The 13,169-nt window shown below is 35.0% G+C and overlaps 1 protein-coding gene across 1 annotated transcript in view; it reads right to left on the bottom strand.

Annotated features, from left to right (window-relative positions):
• The window catches only part of LOC110092453 (U1 small nuclear ribonucleoprotein A-like), a 63,783-nt gene that overhangs the window by 32,299 nt on the left and 18,315 nt on the right, over positions 1-13,169 (bottom strand). Inside the window, exon 3 of the mRNA XM_028700077.1 lies at positions 3,749-3,839. Within this exon, the coding sequence (XP_028555910.1) occupies positions 3,749-3,839 (91 nt within the window). The remainder of the gene's footprint in view (positions 1-3,748; positions 3,840-13,169) is intronic.

Genomic DNA, 13,169 nt, shown 5'->3' with positions numbered 1-13,169 from the left:
AAGTTCAAAAAGTAACTTTCTGTACCATAACTTTACAACCTACTTTATTGACAGCTGCAGCCGTCCCAAACGCATCCTAAGTCATGAGGCATCAGAACCTTCACTGCTGCTCGGATCCTTCAACCCCTTCATGAAGTTTCCCTCTAATACCGTATCTGATAATCACTCCATCCTACTGGCTAGCTGCTCAAACTGCTCCACGTAGTCTGCTATTGATCCCTCCGGTGTCAGAGCAAAAAACTACTCATAGAAATTTCCTCCCTGGTCAATTTGGAAACATTCTATTATGCAGTCCTTGAATTCCCTCCAGTTCCTGATAGGTCTCATCTGGTCTCTCCATTGGTACCATGATAATGCCTTCCCCTCCAAGCATAGGCCTGCTGCTGTTAGTTTCTCCTCCTCTGTTAGCCCATTAACGGCAAAGTACCTCTCCATCTTATAGAACCACCTATACGGATCCTCCCCCTCAAAGATAGGCATCTTCAACTTCCTCACCTTCCGATCTCCACCATTCCCCCTTATTCCTCCATAGCTTCCCCTCTCCCAAGTGCTCAGCCCACCCCACATCTCCTGGACTTCCCTTCACTACCATAGCCCAAACACCCTTCGAATTTCCCTCTTCTTCCTTCAAAATAAGCACCCCGATGATAGTAAAACCCCTCATGGCATTCCCAACCAGCCCCTCTTTGCTCTGCTCCCCCATAGCCATACCTTTCCCCATGTCGATCTCCTCTTTCCTCCCTATGGAAAGGCTCCACATAGGGTCTTCTTATTCCCCCTTCCACGGTTTCCACCTCTTCTTCCTCCTTACGGATTTCAGAATTGGTGTTCTTCGCTTCGAATGTCGCCGTCTGTATTCGAAGCTCCAGCATTCTTTTCATCATATCCCTGAGATCGGCCACATGCCCCTCTGATGTAAGCACACTAGTTAAAAAAGCCAAAAACAAGAGAACAATGGACAGAATTTAATCAGACTTGATTTAAATAGTAGCAATCATCTATAACATCCAAAATCAGACGAAGAAAACTAGAAGAGATTTCAAAGAAATAAAGAAAATAAAAACAACGCTATCCTAAGACAACCGTCAAAGCGGGTTCCTCACATGCATCGAAATGTAGGTTAAATAAAATAAGTGCTTAGGGCTAGCAGACCAATGATCCACCATGGGCTAGCAAACCAATGGTCCACCACTGCACGATCGATCCAAACTCTTCCAACAAATGCTCCCAAATCAACCAACAAACATCACCAAAGCTCAAGAAGAAGGATACAGATGGAGTGGAACTTGCGGAGAGACGAAGAGGTTAGAAGCCAAGACGAAGGGTGGAAAGAACTCGCAAGATTTTCAAGAGGAGAAAGAAGGTGGAACAAGCTCGCAAGCTTTTCCAAGGAGAACCCGCAGGTTATAGCAAAAATGCTCTCAATATTCCACTTCCCTCCTTCACAAAACATCTCATATTTATAGGTAAGAAAGGGGAATGCAAATAGCCACTTCAATAAATTTCCACAAGGACCCAAGCATCATAAGTCACGGAATTCCCCCACCTTTTCATTGAAAAACAGCCCAGCCAAGGAACCGAAGAAGAAGCCACGGGAATCAAAGAGACCCGCACAGAACCGAGGTGCCAAAAGACACGGATTGCCACCCAGCTCGGAAAACCATCAGCCAGTCGGAAAACCAAGGGGATATGGCACGGAAATCATCCAGCACAGAAGCCCAAAAAACAGCCACGGAATCCAATTGGTCAAGGGAATATTTTAAAGAAGAAAAGGGAAGGAGAAGGGACAAGACCACTCCAATAATGAATCCAACTTATGAGCTTACCTTTAGAATATTAATGAGCTACTAAATTTCAGCTCATCATTAATGAGCTAGCAACTAAGAAAATGAGCTCAACTCCAACCTTCTCCACATATCACCATAGGCCCCAAAACCGTGGACCATAAGCCAACTCGTGAACTAGCAGCAGACAAGGACCAATCGAGCCAGCAAACCAAAGGTCTACCAAGCCCCAAGCACAACCTACCATGTTCATTGGATGCTTTCCCATCATTGGATAGCTTAAAAAAGAAAATAACATAAAAACATACTAATGTTCAATATAAAATAAAAATACAAAATATTTGATAGCATCACCCTCCATGGAAGAAATTTTTTCCTCCACGGTTTCTTTGATGTGATTCATCTCTTCTTCGAGTCTCTCCTCCAAAGCATCAACTTTCTTGGCCGCCATTACAATCCGGAGTTTGTAGATTCACAAAATTTGAATTTTGGAGTCAAAAAACAGCAACTTCCTCCTTTTCCGGGCAAAAAACTGCTGCTGGAATTTGCCAAAAACAGCCCTCCACCGGTCCCAAGACTTGCTTTGATACCAATTTGATAGAAAACACTTGTAAATCTTGTAGATCTCAAGTATTTCCTATCAATCATCGGAAAACAGCAAGAATCCTTCACAAAAGTCCGCACAAAATCACAAAAACAGTAGATAATTTGTATTATTTGATGAAAGGAAAACGGAAAATAGCATGATACAATTGATCCTTTATTCGAGAGGATTGATCTCTCCCAAATGTCTAGATGCCGCTATAGCACAAAGAAAACCTAGATCTAAGAGATCTCAAATTTCAGCCAAATTCAAGATACCCTAACCCTAGCAAAACCAAAAATTTAATCCATACAAATCAAAAGGAAATCCCTAAACAGTCCCTACATTCAAATTTCTCTCTCAAAACCCTCAAAAAAGCTTCCTAAAAAGCTCCACTTGGGCAGTCGGGGCGCTTGATCTCCGCAGGAGGCGGAAATCCCGCCTGTTTGCGAAATGCCGGTCTCGTGCGGACCGGCTGGACCGGTCCAGTGGACCGGTCTAACAAAGTGTGTACATTGGGATATCTCACAGCTAGAGCTCTCATCAATACATCTAGTAAAAGAAGTTCTCAAATATTGGATGTTGTAATATAAGGGGATCATCGTCGAAGGTGATAATGTTAATGTTATTCAGTATCTTCGACAAATATTCAGAATGGGAGGTAAAGTGATGGTTTGCTTTTCTAAAAGAATTTGATAATGTTATTTTCAATTGTGTTAATATGAATATCAATAAGTTAGCGGATCTTTGTGCTAACTATGCTATCATTAGTGATTTCATTTGGGAAGACATTAGCTCTAATAAGGTTCCTCCTTTTTTTAATTTGTTAAAAGTGGAACTAGTTGGATGTAATCCCTAGGTTGTATTTGTGTTTCCTTTTTTAGTTATTGCAATAAAATTTTTTATTGCTCTTCAAAAAAAAGAAGACTAGTTTGAGTCGAATCTTATGGTAGTCATAGGACCATTTGAAACTACCATCATAATGCCTAGTAGAAATGAGCTAAATATGTGCATGAAATTACTACCCTCTCAAAGCTTCTAGTGATCATAGGGATCATTTTCTAAAGTATGCAACATGTAAACATTAACAAAATTCAAAATATGGAAAATTTTAGAAATCTAACATTTATAGTTGTTGCACAAGAAAAATTCAACAAAATATCAAATGAGAGAAACTGCTGCCACACTAATGCTTCTAGCATCCCACGAATAGAATGATAATAAGAGCACAGGTCTAGGGAAAATTGCCTTTAACTCTGAACAAATCAGCACAAATAGATAAAGTCAACAGACTTAAAGTCTTATAAACAATATGATATAAAATTTTGTTTTGTTGTTGCATTAAAGAGAGAGAACACATATCTATTGACAGCAATATAACCTTTATCATCAGGTCTCCTCCTCTCTCGAGGTACAAAAGTGCCATCAGCTTTCGCTATAATATCTGATTTTGTTTTAGCATATTGAATTCTCTGCAATTTCAAATTCAATGAATAATATCACAGATGCGCAATTCACTCTAAACTGCCAAATAATGCTGTAACCAAAAATAATAATAGAATCGCAAGCCATCTAAATTACAAAGAAAATGGAAATTATTGCTTTAAAGCATCAGTGGAAGTAACATTTGCCAGTTTATGGAAACTGCTAGATTTGGCACCATGAAGCTATTTTCAGTCATCCATTCAAGTAAATGACTGTCAGGATGAGCAGTAAGCAATCCTTTAAATCAAATAAAAAATCAGACCTTCTACATGTCCCTTGTCACTTGACAATTATTACATACCCTCATGATTGGTGATTCATCAGCTATGTATATATTCTTTTAAAGCAAGGTAAATTAGATTATATTAGAGCAAAAGAGTACAATGAGCATTGAGAATAGTTGCAGGTATAAGCATTTGACATGAACAAAAACCAAAAGATATATCAAAATAAAATTATACTGGAATTTAGATTTATGAGATAGCACGTTAACATAATGAAGCTGAGGTTTGGGGTTGGCACTGAATATCCCTAATCAATTACCCACACTCAATGTCTCATTGCTCGAACATACCATTTTCATTTCTATCAAGCAAATCATAGGTAGGGTTTCACAACATCAAGACGCCATCATAACATCAATACTTCAAAATCATCAAAAAATCAAAGTTTGATGGTAGCAATTTCTGCCACCACAATCATGCCCCGTGTCGTCTCGACATCTTATCTTTGACCAAGATCACCTTAACATAGATGAGCGATGATGCCTTGACATTGACTCTCGATACCGACTCTTCACAGTATTGTCCTCTCCCCTCTCAATGCTTGAAAAACAATATCTACCCAAACTCTCGACATATTAATTAATAATTTTAAAAGCACAGATCCTACATAAATGATTTATTATTTCTCAAACTATTCTTGATATTCTTCTTACTCAATTTCTATAGAATATTTTGAAAATATAAATATTATAATACCGTATCAAACCCATGTTTGTTTTCTATATATATATATATATATATATATATATATATATATATATATATAGGGTATTGTTATACATGAACTTTTTATAAGCCTTTAGCCCTTAAATTACTATTCATTAAACATTGAATAATTTTATCCTATTAGTATATGTATTATTTTTAACAAAATAATTTCCAAGATTCTTGCCTCTATGCTTGGTACGTTAATTCATATGCTCATTTTAAAGAACCAATATACATTTCTGAACAGTCATCTTTTTTTTCTTATAATATTGGCTCAATAGTTGATTTATGATCTTCATCTTAAAACTCACGCACATAATACAATTTTAAAATTGGACATTTTAAAGGCATATGATTGCTAAGATAGATATTCTTGTATAATGGCTCATATGATTTTGGTTTTAAAGCTTCCTTAATTAGTTTTATTAAAAATTAAATAGAGAATATAAGTTTTCCATTTTAATTAAAGATTATATTCATACATTTTAAAATCATCAAGGGGTATTTGGAAAGGTGATTCTCTATCTCCTAATCCTTTTAGGATAGTTGTTGAAGAAGCCTTATCATTATTTTTAAATAACATCCTCTATGGAATTAAGTCTTACAGACTTCCTATCTCTCATTTAGGACTTGCAAATGATTTTATAATATTCTCTAATTGTAATTCTGGTATGATTAAATTGCATAAGAAAGTTTTTTCTTCCTTTGATGAAGAGAGTGGGTTTATAATTAATGCTAGTAAGAGTTGTTTATAAACTTCAAAACATGTCTACTAGGCATAAAAACTCAATATCTTTGGTTTACAGGTTTACTTTTAAATCTCTTCAAATTGTAATTGGGCATTCCACATTTTAAAGCTAAGAAGAGGCCTTGTTAATTTAATTATTTAATTTCTATTCCGAATAATCTTTCATCTTGGGAATTTAAAAGTTATCTTTGCCGGGCAGATTTACCCTTATTCATACCATTCTTGTTCAGGTCTTATTTTCAAACTCCAAACACTATAACCAACTTCTTTTATTTGCAATAAAATTGAAAGATTGTTTACGGTTCTTGCAATTGTTGTTGTAGTGTATATAAGGAGGAGGTGATGTAGAACCGGAGGGCCAGCTAGAGAGGGGGACATTGATTTGAGGAATTAAAGACTTGTCAACATAGGAATTTTAGTTAAGGAAGGATATTTGAATTAACTCCTAATTAAAATTCAAATGAGCATGATTTGAGGGGGTTCCCAAAAATAACTTATCTTATTTTAGGAAGGAATTTCAGATTCAAAATAGATTGGAATCTGAAATTAAGAACCTCCAAGTTAAGAAAGAGGATTTAAATCAAACCCACTTATTAAATTAAGATATATTTGATTGGAAATCAAGTTCAAAAATTTTTGATTGGAAATCTGAATTAAAACTTTCCTAACATAAGTTATCCTATTTTAGTAAAGGATTTCAAATTCAAATCAATTTAAATTTGAATTTTGAAAACTTCCTAATTTAAGATTTCTAATAAATGGAAAGTGTTAAATCAAGGATTTGAATTTTGGAGGCAACAGAAAGGGAGATTTGCATTTGAATCTTCTCCAAATAAAGGAGAGAGGGAGAGGTGGGCTGGCCCCTTGATGGGGTGCTTGGGGTGAATTGATTGCCTTCTTTAATGGGAATCTCAAATTGGGAAAGGATTTAAAGGCCTTTCAAAATTTAAATTCAAATTAAATTCATGGGAGGGAATGCCTTCTTAATTAATTCAAAATATGAGAGATAATTTGAATTTCAAATCAATTTTGAAATTTGAAATTCAAATTTTAGGGTTTCCGAAAATACCTTGAATTAAATTAGGAAAGGAGTAATGGGTCCATGAGAAATAGAATCCCAAGGGGAATGGGGGGTTTGACCGGCGGCAAGGATGGGGGAAATTGGCCGGCAGTTTGAGAAGGTGTTTGGGCCAGCACTCGGGTGTCTTTTGGCCTAGGTTTGGGTGGATTTTTCGGCCAAGAGGAGAAAGAGAGATGGGGATGTAGCAGCTAGGGTTGAAGATGGAGAGGGGTCTATTAAGGGTTAGACACAAGGTGACCGACAGCTTGGAGGAGTAAGGAGGAGGCGGCAGTTACGAAAAATAAGGAGAAGAAGAAAAACCACGAGCCCGGACGCTTTCTGCGGCTGGTGGGTGGTATGTTGCCCTCACCTAGGGACTTCCACTCTCCTAAGAACTCCCATAGCTCTCAAGAACAAAGTGCGGATTTTTCTTTTCATTAACCATCCATTATCTCAAATGAAGAGGAGGCTTTAAATAGACAACATACAATGAAGGAAAATAAAAAAAGACAAACATGCCCCTAGAGCTTACATAGGACTACTCCCTTAAGTAAGGGTAGAAACGGACAACAACAACAACAACAAGCCTTTATCCCACTACGTGGGGTCGGCTACATGAATACTTTTTCTCCATTGTGTCCTATCAAAAGTCAAATTCGCGTTTAAATCTAACAAAAAAAGGTCATTCCTAATATTTTCTAACAAAGTCTTTTTAGGTCTACCTAACCTTTCTTAACATAAGTCAAATCTAACACCTCTACTCTCCTAACCGGGTCATCGGAAGGCCGCCGTTTTATGTGACCAAACCATCTAAGGCGACTCTCTCTAATCTTATCTTCTACTGGAGCTACTCCAACCTTTTCACGTATATGCTCATTTCGTATCCTATCTCTAAGGGTAAAGCCACTCATCCACCTAAGCATCCTCATCTCTGCCACACTTAACTTAGTATTATGCTTCTCTTTTAATGGCCAACATTCGTCACCATAAAGCATTGCATGCCTCACTACCATCTTATAGAATTTTAACTTAAGTTTGAAGGGTACATTTCTATCACATAATAATCCCAATGCATTCCTCCACTTCAACCATCCAACTTGAATTTTGCTGATAATGTCCACGTCTATTTCACCATCACTCTGAACAATAGATCCAAGATATCTAAAACGTGTACTCTTATTAATGACTTGATCGCTCAAAGTCACAATTCCCTCACTAGGTCTATTACTACTAAAATTACACTTCATATATTCCGTTTTAGATCTACTCAAGCGAAAACCTTTAGACTCTAAGGTTTACCTCCATAATTCAAGTTTACCTTCAACTCCCTCTCTAGTCTTATCAACAAGAAGAATATCATCAGCAAAAAGCATACACCAAGGTACATCCTCTTGCAAATGTCTAGTGAGAACATCCATGACTAAAGCAAAAAGATATGGGCTTAAGGCTGATCCTTGATGTAACCCAACCGAAATAGGGAAAGACTTGGTCAATCCACCTTGTGTTTGTACACAAGTAATAGCTCCTGCATACATATCTTTAATGATTTGAATATAAGAATTATTGACTCCTTTCTTTTCAAGAACTCTCCATAGCACTTCTCTTGGAACTTTATCATATGCTTTTTCTAAATCAATAAATATCATATGTAGATCCTCCTTATTTCCTCTATATTTTTCCATCAAACCTCTGAATAAATGTATGGCTTCCATAGTCGACCTACTCGGCATGAATCCAAATTGATTTTGAGAAACATCAGTATCACACCGCAGCCTATGCTCCATAACTCTTTCCCATAGTTTTAAAGTATGACACATTAACTTAATACCTCTATAATTCGCACAATCTTGTACATCACCTTTATTCTTAAAAATAGGAATTAACACACTCATTCTCCACTCATCTGGCATCTTCTTAGTCTTCAAAATAGTATTAAAAAGTTTAGTAAGCCAAGAAATCCCTTCATCTCCTAAGCATTTCCACACCTCTATTGGAATATCATCAGGTCCAACAGCTTTTCCACCCTTCATTCTATTTAAAGCCTCTCTAACTTCAGTTTTACTAATACGCCGATAAAAACAGAAATCTTTACTTTCATTTAGGATGCTAAGGTCACTATAGTCAATCTTATTTTCACAATCTTCATTAAAAAGTTTAGCAAAATATCTCATCCATCTTTGTTGAATATCATCTTCTAAGAAAAGTATTTTTTGATCTTCATCCTTAATACATTTCACTTGAACTAAATCCTTACTACTCCTATCTCTTTGTTTGGCTAACTTATACATATATATTTCTCCCTCTTTAGTATCTAATCTATTATATAAATCACTAAAAGCTAATGTCTTTGCATCGCATATTGCTTTCTTAGCATCCTTACGAGCCACTTTATATATTTTTCAATTATCATAATTTTTTAAATTAAATCAAACTTTATAACAAAACTTCTTATTTTTAATCTTTTCTTGCACATTTGGATTCCACCACCAAGGTTAGAAACGGAAAAAAGCATAAATAATTCAAAATACAAATAATAACTCAAAATAAAGTGGGGTTATCATGGTCGTCGATCTTCGACTCCAATGATAAACTTTCATGGTCGGATGTCCACATCAGGAGGTATGTGTTTTAAGCATATTGAAGATCCTATGAAAACTTTCTCTATTAAACTTTGGTGGGTTTTCATGAAAATATAAACTAAACAGGCTCACTTTATATATTCTGAGTCCTGTTTGGGCAGGCATCCCTTATCATGTTATTATTAAAATGTGGATTCCTTAATTCAGAAACATATTTATGGTATTGAGTGGGAAGCTGAGAATTTCGTCCAATGGCAGTTGGGTAAGGGGCCTTGCAACTTTTGGCAAGATCATTAGATGGGAATCTGTTATATTGATGAACTTCTTAATTCACATGCATTAAGTCTTTCAAAAGTGCATGAATATTTCTTGGGCAAGAATGGAAAATTAGTAAACTTCTTGATACTATTACATTTGCTTTAGTTGGTAATATTAAGAATATTTCATTATATTTAGAGCACTAAATTTTGAAAAGCTCAAAATAACTCCAAACTATCCTATGATGGAAATTAAATTTTTCATAATTAAAATTTTTAATGTTTGAGCTGCTCATTTTGTTAGAAATTTGGAGCTTACATTTCTTCAATTTTAAGATTGAAAAAATGTCTGAGAAGTGGACACTTATGATATAAAACATCAGCCTCAAACCTTAAAACAAGGGTGAATTGTACATAATAGTAACTCGAACCTAAATCTAATGAAATGAAATGTAGCTTACAACATTCACCATGATAAGGGTTCTACAAAGTTCGACTCTTCCAGATTTACCTCTTGTTTGAAGATGACTACTAACTAAACCCACCTAATCATCTCATAATCATGCAATCAAGGTTCCTATGCAATGCAAGATAGGCTAGGCTATTGTTATTTTAAAAATTAGGACTCACAGATTAGCAACCAAACTTAATAGCCAAGAAAAGAGGGATAAGCAATACTTCTAATTAATGCAACAATTTATATTTCTTTTGATATCTAAATATTATTCTTATTTTATTTTATTTTATTGTTTTGTTACATAGAAATAGTTTTAACTCTATAAGACCTAATATTAAATCAAGCATGCACATTCTGTAAACACGCCAATTTAGTTTTTCTATAAAAATTAGGAGTTTCAAGTGCATATAAATCAGGAGTTCGAAATCTTGTTCATGTTTGAGTGTCAATAATTTTATTTTCCAACTAAGGGTTTCAGTCCTCACTTATGATAAGAAGTTATAAGCATGTCTCTTTTATTATTAAATTTTAGGTTTACGTTTGCAATTAATGATTTAATATTATCAACATAATGATGTGTAAAGCAGATGTAAAATGCAGAATATAAAATACATGAAAGTAAAAAACAAGAAAAAGTAAATATCCTAAACTACAGAGTCTAGTGCCCTATCCAACATCTAAGGTATGTTAGACTGGGCGAATGTCACTTTGCTTTTTTTTTTTTTTTTTTTTTTTTGCAGTTTTGCAGTTTTGAATTAGTTTAATTTCTGCCCTGGGGTAGTTTCAATTTAAGTTTTAGTATTTTATAACTTTTATTTAAATTTTTAGAAACATGCAAAGGATTTTTTTTTTTCTTTCATTTATTCCTTTTATTATTATTTATGATTTTTATTGGTTTTTTCTGATTTCTTGTAATTTTAGCGATTTTTTTTATGTTAAAGTTATTTCACATATTATTGTCAAAGAAATTATTTTTGTTTTGGGTTTAAATAGGATCAAAAATTAATGAAATAATATTCTCCGAGAATAAGGATGATCTTAAGAATACTCAATAAAATATTGAAATTATTTTAACATTTTCTAAATTTTTAATCATTTTTAAATTGTTTATTGAAGAAAATTTTAAATTTATTTTTAAATGAACTTTAAAAATTATGAGTTGTTTGAAATAACGATAGAGACCTTCCAAAAATATTTGAGCACATTTGCATTATACTGAATTTTTTTTATTTTTATTAAATTAAATGACCATATTTTGTTTTATATTTAAAATAATTTCAAATACAATAAAACTTCTCAAGTAAGATTGTGTGGTTCTTCTCAAGTTTGATTTGTTTAAATAACATTAAACATGCTAAACATGAATATGAAGTATATAACTTAAAATTTTAAATTATTTAATCTTTAATTTTTGAGGCATACGTCTCTTTAAAATTGTGTTAAAATTATGTTGAGGCGTACCTTGAGGCATAAGCCTCATTTGACAAGCATGAGGCATACATCTCATTATCTTTTTTTTAGGTGTGTTGAGTCGAGTCTTAAGGCGGATCTCTAATTGTGCACTTTTAAACCATGGTTCAAACCACCATTCCAAGTGGAGCAAGCTGGAGAGCTGATAAGTATAGCTTCTAAGAAGTTCAAGGAGTCAAGGGAATGCAATTGGTAATTTGAGTTTGGCTTAAGTTTCATTGAATTGCATTTTGACTACTTAGGTGCACTTTTTTTTGTTTGCACTTGGTTCAACTTATATGGGTCGCTTAGGTTAGCCCAGGTGGGTTGGGCTGGCTAAAGGAACTAAGTTAGGATCTTTAGAACCCATGGTTAATGAGGCCTTGGTGGGTTAATCCTAAGGAAACTAAAGTTGGTCACCTAGGGGCATTTAGGGAATTTTACCATGGTTAAATTGGTTTGAGCAATGCTATGGTGATCCTTAAATGGTTCTAAAGCATTTGGATGTAAGCCTAAAGCCATATAGGATACTTTACCTAAAAAAACCTAGGATTAGGAACCTTTAGGGCAATATTATCATTTTGGCCTAACAATGGTCAACATACATTGAGCATGAGTTCACAAAGGACACCCTAAGGATATTTTGATAATTTGTCACTTCTGGTCAAATGAATCGACCAATGGTGGGAACTAGTTTCAAATGACTCTAATATCAAATAGTAACCATTTAGAATAAATCCCAGTGGCAAAAGAGTTGATTTGTACATTTGGGTTAGGTAGGGTTTCTTTAGGATTTTGGTCAAACCTAAGTTAACCATGGTCAAAGTGATTTGACCATGAGCCCACCTTGAGTCAAAATATTCCTAAGATGGATTAGGAGTGTTAGACATCAATTTCCAAGCCAAATGACCATTTTGAATTCTTAAGTTGTTTTAAGGTTTAAGGTTTGACCTTTGATCAATCCACCTTTAACCAAGAGTCATTGGTCACTTAGGTGAAACATAGAGTTTAGAGGTCTATTTATAATTTTAAGCAACTTAAGGGTTTGACCTAGGGCTGACCTAAGATTACTTTTAGCGGGTCCAATACTGATGCATTTAGATTTTTCTGCTTAAATTTTGTTATGAACTATATTTGTTATATTTTCTATTTTTTTGTTTTTATGCTATCCTATGATGGTGGTAAATCCAATGATCATGGTAGGAAGAGGTTTGGATTTTGTTTCCTTGGATTTGCCGGCTTGGGGGGGTCCATTTGTCCTTTGTAGGCTGCTGGTTTCATGAGAACTATGGCTGTTTCGGTTTGAGCTTATGAAGTTAAAACTTTAGTTGTGACAAGCTCATTAATACCTAGTGGAGAAGTAGCTCATTATGAGCTATTGGCTTGCTATAAATTTATTAAAAGGGAACTAGATTTGGTGGGTGGATTTTGCTCTTTCACATTCCTTTTGAAATAAAAATATTACAGCCAAAATTCTGCTTTGGGATTGCTCTCTCTCGGCTGGCTGTTTTGGGATGTGAAATGACTCTTTGGGTGCTGTCATTTCTGCCTTGGCATTCCCTCTGTTGACCGAAAATTAAGCTGCCGCCTGGTTTCCTGTGCTGATTCCACGGTGTGCTGTCTCTGGCTGGTTCCGTGGCTTTGTTCTTTGGCTCTTGGGATTTTGCAAATATGCCTCTTGGCCTTTCATTTCTATCTAAAAAATTGGGAACTTTTGGCTGTTAAGTTCCCCCTCTTTGGCCTATATATATGAGGTATTTTGTGAAGAAAAGTGG

This window comes from Dendrobium catenatum, unplaced genomic scaffold (genome assembly GCF_001605985.2).
Source record: "Dendrobium catenatum unplaced genomic scaffold, ASM160598v2 fragScaff_scaffold_1446, whole genome shotgun sequence".
NCBI classification, from domain to species: domain Eukaryota; kingdom Viridiplantae; phylum Streptophyta; class Magnoliopsida; order Asparagales; family Orchidaceae; genus Dendrobium; species Dendrobium catenatum.
The sequence above is the reverse complement of the archived record's forward strand: the minus strand, read 5'-3'. Positions and strand labels throughout refer to the sequence as shown.